This window comes from Sardina pilchardus, chromosome 19, assembly GCF_963854185.1.
Source record: "Sardina pilchardus chromosome 19, fSarPil1.1, whole genome shotgun sequence".
Classification (NCBI taxonomy): Eukaryota; Metazoa; Chordata; class Actinopteri; order Clupeiformes; family Clupeidae; genus Sardina; species Sardina pilchardus.
In genome coordinates this window covers 27888613-27893847 of record NC_085012.1, presented here as the reverse complement: position 1 = coordinate 27893847, position 5235 = coordinate 27888613, and the positions used below count along the sequence as shown (strand labels likewise).

Here is a 5235-nt window from a genome sequence, read left to right as displayed (position 1 = left end):
GTGTGTGTGTGCGTGCATGCATGCGTGTGAGTGTGTATGTGTGCGTGTGTATGTGTGCGTGTGTGTGTGCACGTTTGTGCGTGCGTGCATGCGTGCATGTGTGGTTATTTGAAGGATGGTAAAATGCCAAATACCATTGTGTCAGTCCTCACTGTATCATGTGTGCCTGAATTCAAAGGTGAATTACATGAACATTTAGAAAGCTCTGGGGCTGAGACAGAAGCCATTTGTTGCTTGTTCCATAGAGCATATCATGTGTGCCATAATTATCACCAGAATGACCGAACCAATTGCTGCTTTCCAACTCATTCAGTAGCCCTCCCACATTCCCACTGCCTGTAGTCACTGGCACAAACTAACTGTGGTTGGAGTTCCATCTTTTTTTTTAACTGGTGACTTAATTTATCCCCATTTTGATTTTAGAAAAAACATGCTTCGATAAATTGACTGGTAAAAAAATGGTCAGAGTCATAAACGTTTTTCATGTCTTTCCACCATAGAGTGCATTCTGCTTTCATTTGTCTAAATATGTCACATCCTGGCTCATTAAAATAATAGTTAGCCATTTCTCAACCCATGGTCATTTAAAATGTCCTCACCCTTTATTAAAGATGTTTGTTTGTACAATAGCACATATCTTAGATAAACCATTCCCTTCGACCATTGAGGAAAGAATTGGGTTTTCCTTAAGCGGATCACAGAAAGTGCCTCTCAGGATAATTGACTGCTGTAATAAAATGCCAATTGACATCATGTAATTTGTTGCACTGAATAACTGAACATAATATGAATGGATGCCATTTTTGTTCTGTGAGTAAACAATGTCATCAACACACTTATTTTGCATTTCTCTGGACACTTTAAAGACAGCGAAAGAATGCTGTTTCATTGTGTGTATTAATTTACATGCACCATTTTTAGCTAAAATATGTCATATCATATTTCAGTCAACTATAAATAAGGCCTTATAAAAAATTGTCCTGACTGATCATTCGTAATCCCAGTGCATTTATACCCACATCCTTCAGGCATCCTAGTCAAAGTAGTAGGTTTGAAGGAAGGGTGAATTTTCTAAACTGTCCTCAGGACTGTAGTTGTAAATTAAGGATCTCTTCTCCTCCTCTGCACTTGAGAAAGCATGGAAGTTTTTCCTTGCTGTGGGAGTAAAACACATGAACAGATTTGTCTCAGACAACTGGTAAATGACCAAAAATCATTTGAAGGTACACCTCTGCAGTCTGACCATTCTGTGTCAAATCGATACAGATAGGCTTCCGGCACCATTTCAGATTTTGTTAAATTTCCAACATTGTACTAGCCTGGGTTTTCCCATACTGCCTTGCGCGGTGATTTCAATCCCGCTGCTAAGCCAGTCTGGAAACTAACGCCCAAATGTTCGCCTGATGTTGGCGAACCAATCACAGAACATCCGAGAAGTTTCCATTGCCTTCTTGCGTCTACATTCGACGCCAAAGGATTTACGGCAGCCCTTAGCGTTGCATACGAACGAGTTGGGTGAGCTATGCGCATTTGATAGACATCCGTGGCGCCCAATGAACGGATCTGGGCATTTTTTCAAATACGAGAAAATGAACGTCTGGTTGCCAGACCACGTCTCATTTGAGAAGTGGGAGGCGTTAGCCAGGCTAACATTGTACCGTCTTAAGGGCAACATACTAGAATTATTGAATTATATTGTTTAAATCTGCAATATCTCCACAAGTCAAACAATGAAAATATGTTTTATCAGATGATAGCCTATTTGAACAAGTTTGGCCCATCACACATCATAAGCGTTTGACCGTAGCCCATCAAATGTCCAGTTTCACTATAGCCTAACTGAAAAAGGGGTCATGGTTGGTCTGTTAGCCTAATTGGTGTTTGTAGCTATGGTTCTGGTATATATTTTGTGTCCATATATACTTAATGTAACTATTAATAGCACAAGTCATTTTCTGTTTAAGAATTTAAAAAGACGTTTGTCTCCACTTTGTTAGGGGTGCATGTGCGGGAAATTCGAAGGATTAGTAGGTGCATGAGGAGTAGGCCTAAACTAGAACATGCAAGTATGCAGGAGTGTACTCCACTTATTCTACTAACACATAGGCTACAACGCACATACACTTCATCAATTAGGCTACATTATTTCCAACCATGGCCTATCGCCAGATAGTAATATAGCCTTTTTCAGTGCATAGCCAACACATATGAAACAAGGTGGCAGTTTGGGCTACAAAGATCAAAACTTGTGGTGTTGTTAGCTAAAAATATATCTGAGGTCATGTAGGCTACAGTCTTTCTGTCAACCATTGAGACCTTGTACACTAAATTATAAAATATTGAACAGTTTTCTATTAGCTACCCCAAATGCCATTTTTTGTCCATAAAAACGACCAAAAAATGCAACCACACATAGTTACATCCTTAATTTCTCCATGTGCTGTGCATTCCTTAAGGGTACAACATAGAAAATATGAAAACACTGGAACAGAATGAAGACATATTACAGATCCTCACTTTATATACTATATGATGTATAAACTTTGAGACAGTGCAGCAACCATCTTCAAGGATTGGTTTCTTCCTTTCTTACCTTCATTAACAAAGAAGTGTGCAAAGTAGAAAGTAGATTTGATTGCTGAGGCCGAGTGAGGAAAGAAGGGCCTGCCCCATTCAAAAGCATTTTTTTCTGGGTGCCACACCGTGCCATACACTGGGAAGTCATAAGCTGGACAAACAAATGCACACATTCTTTACAATATTAACAAAATGAATATTGACCCAACTGACTGGGTTAGCCTGGCTAACACCTGACCTACTCTCAAAAGAAAATTGGTCTGGAGATAGACATTCACTTCTGATTTCCAAGGTGCGTAACCAGTAGCTAACCACCAGTGTGACAGAGGTAGGCTACAGCAAGCACAACTTTCTTGTAAACAAAGGTTTCAGATACAGTTGCTTACTCAATTCCAAAGAAGATATAAATCAACAGCGCAGACAGAGAATTGAAGAATTGCAAGACGTATATGCAGAGCAAATTTAAATGCCATCGCAGATTTGTCTGGCTTCACCCAGGCTATGATGGGATAGGGGTTTTGTTTTAATCAAATGTATAATAATACATTTAATAATTCGTACTCCACTATTATTTCTAACATAGTAATGTATGCCTTACCTTCTATAGTGGAAACATACTCCTGTTCTCCATCAAAGTTGGTGCTCAGGATCTTGTAGAAAGTTCTTATATTTTCATTGTTATTAAAATTCTAAAGTAAAACAAAACACATCCAGAAGTAAGCACTTTATCTCTTAGCCCAAAGGCTATACATTGCAACAAAACTCTCACCCTATATATATACTGTACCTTCACTGTGATGCTGTATTTGTGAGAGTGCAATGTGATGGGCTCAGTGGCTAGAGATGTCATGAGATCCTCAGGGAAATTCTGGAACAGTCTGCTGTCTTTGGCATCTGCATCAGAACAAATAGCAAAATTACAAAATATATATATTAATAATATAAAGTATTCACAGGTTTCATCAGGTCCCTTTCCACAGGTGTATTAATCAAGCACCGTGTAGTCTGCATTGACTTGATTTTGAGGTGCTTGATTTTATACACCTGTGGAAATTGAACCCATGAATCGCAAGAAACAACTACCAGACTGGCAGACAGGCTCTTCCTGCCCTTCTAGTTAGTCTGGGATCCTTCAACTGGAAAGAAATGGCTTTGTCAAAATGGTCTTTGTTTACCCTTACTCTTCACTAAAGATGTGTTGTTTAGACATCAAGTGCTCTTGCCTTTTGTGAAGTCCATTGGCAGTGCATAGCCACGACTGTCTGTTTGGGAGAGCAGATATTCCCCACCAGTAAACTGTGTTAGCATCTGCATCCCCAGACATGTACCCCACACTGGGAAATAATCTCCTCTGGAGTTGGCCTGACAAGTCACAGAGAACACACACACACACACACACACGCGCGCGCGCACACACACGAACACACACATGCACACACAAACATGTGAGCTGTGAAAAATGATGTTGAAAATATGAATGAAGTGTAATTAGGCTTTTTCATCCAACTCACCTCTATAGATAGTTTATAGAAAATTGCCGCCGCTTTGGCATAAGCAGAGTTCAAAATGCTAACCCTTCCACCAGGGAATAAAATCCTGCGATGATAAAAATTGCACATAAAAACTATGACTCTTCACGATGAAGACTTGCCAGAAAGATTTACCTACCCATTTATGGAGTTAAAAATTCTTTGGTATTCAACCTCTGGCTGATTTATCCTGTTACGACAAAGCAAATAACCCAATAAAAATTGGTGTCATTAAGCCAAGCACAGATAAATGCATTAAATTTTGTCAGCACAACTGGGCTTGTTCACATATTCTCACATGATGGGCGCTACACGAGCTCCACCACACTCCAAGAACTTGACGTAAGATGCTGGAATTTTGGTCTTTTTTCCAATTTCTGCAGAGGAGGCCTCCTGAGCCAAAATCCCTTCAAAGAAAAGGTCATCACAAAATCACAGGCACACCATAGCAAGGTGATGGATGAAATAACAGTGTGAATGGGTACAGTAGACTTTTATCTGTCATCTGTTATGTCTCTGCGATCTTTGTTGTCTGAAGTTACAGCAGTTAGAGTCACAATACAAGATGCAGTACTTCAACCTCCGTTACATCTGACATTGCATACTTTTCTCCTGTTGAAATGTCTAGTAATGAATAGATGATAAAAGTACCGACCAATTATAGGGCAGTCATTCATCCCTTCCCGCACAGAAGTGACTTGAGACATCTAAATCTAAAAGCAGTCACAGAGAACCTAAGCATAGATACTGTTTACACCGTAGCAACGCTTTAGTGTTTAGGAAAGTGGGAGTATTTATCCCTGCCAGGCGTGTCACTAGAGCAACCTGTCTGACAAGTTTATCACTTTTATTTGTTTGAAACCCCTAATATGCATGCATGCCACTAACACTCTCTCAAAACCAGATTTGTACAAATCCTGGATGATGTGATGCATTTAATTATGTTACCTCCACTCTGTGTCATTCTGTAAGTCCATGCCAAATTTAGAGTTGTCAGACATCAGTAACAAGCCTGTACAGGCTCACCAAACTAAACAGGTTTGTTCCGCTTACCAGTATAACTTTATGGAATTCTAAAACTATCTCAAAACTACTCAGAATGTAAACCTTATAATAGTAAAGATACAAT

At 39.5% G+C, this 5235-nt stretch overlaps 1 protein-coding gene across 1 annotated transcript; it reads right to left on the bottom strand.

Annotated features, from left to right (window-relative positions):
* Positions 1-955: 955 nt before the first annotated feature.
* LOC134066014 (gamma-glutamyl hydrolase-like) lies at positions 956-4831 on the bottom strand. Its single transcript, XM_062521175.1, has 9 exons — positions 4762-4831; positions 4405-4513; positions 4246-4296; positions 4089-4173; positions 3801-3939; positions 3365-3471; positions 3176-3266; positions 2594-2728; positions 956-1155 (listed from the first exon to the last, which is right to left on the bottom strand). Exons 1-9 carry the CDS (start codon positions 4811-4813, stop codon positions 1034-1036), a joined length of 891 nt encoding a protein of 296 aa, XP_062377159.1. The 5' UTR covers positions 4814-4831; the 3' UTR covers positions 956-1033.
* Positions 4832-5235: the final 404 nt, after the last annotated feature.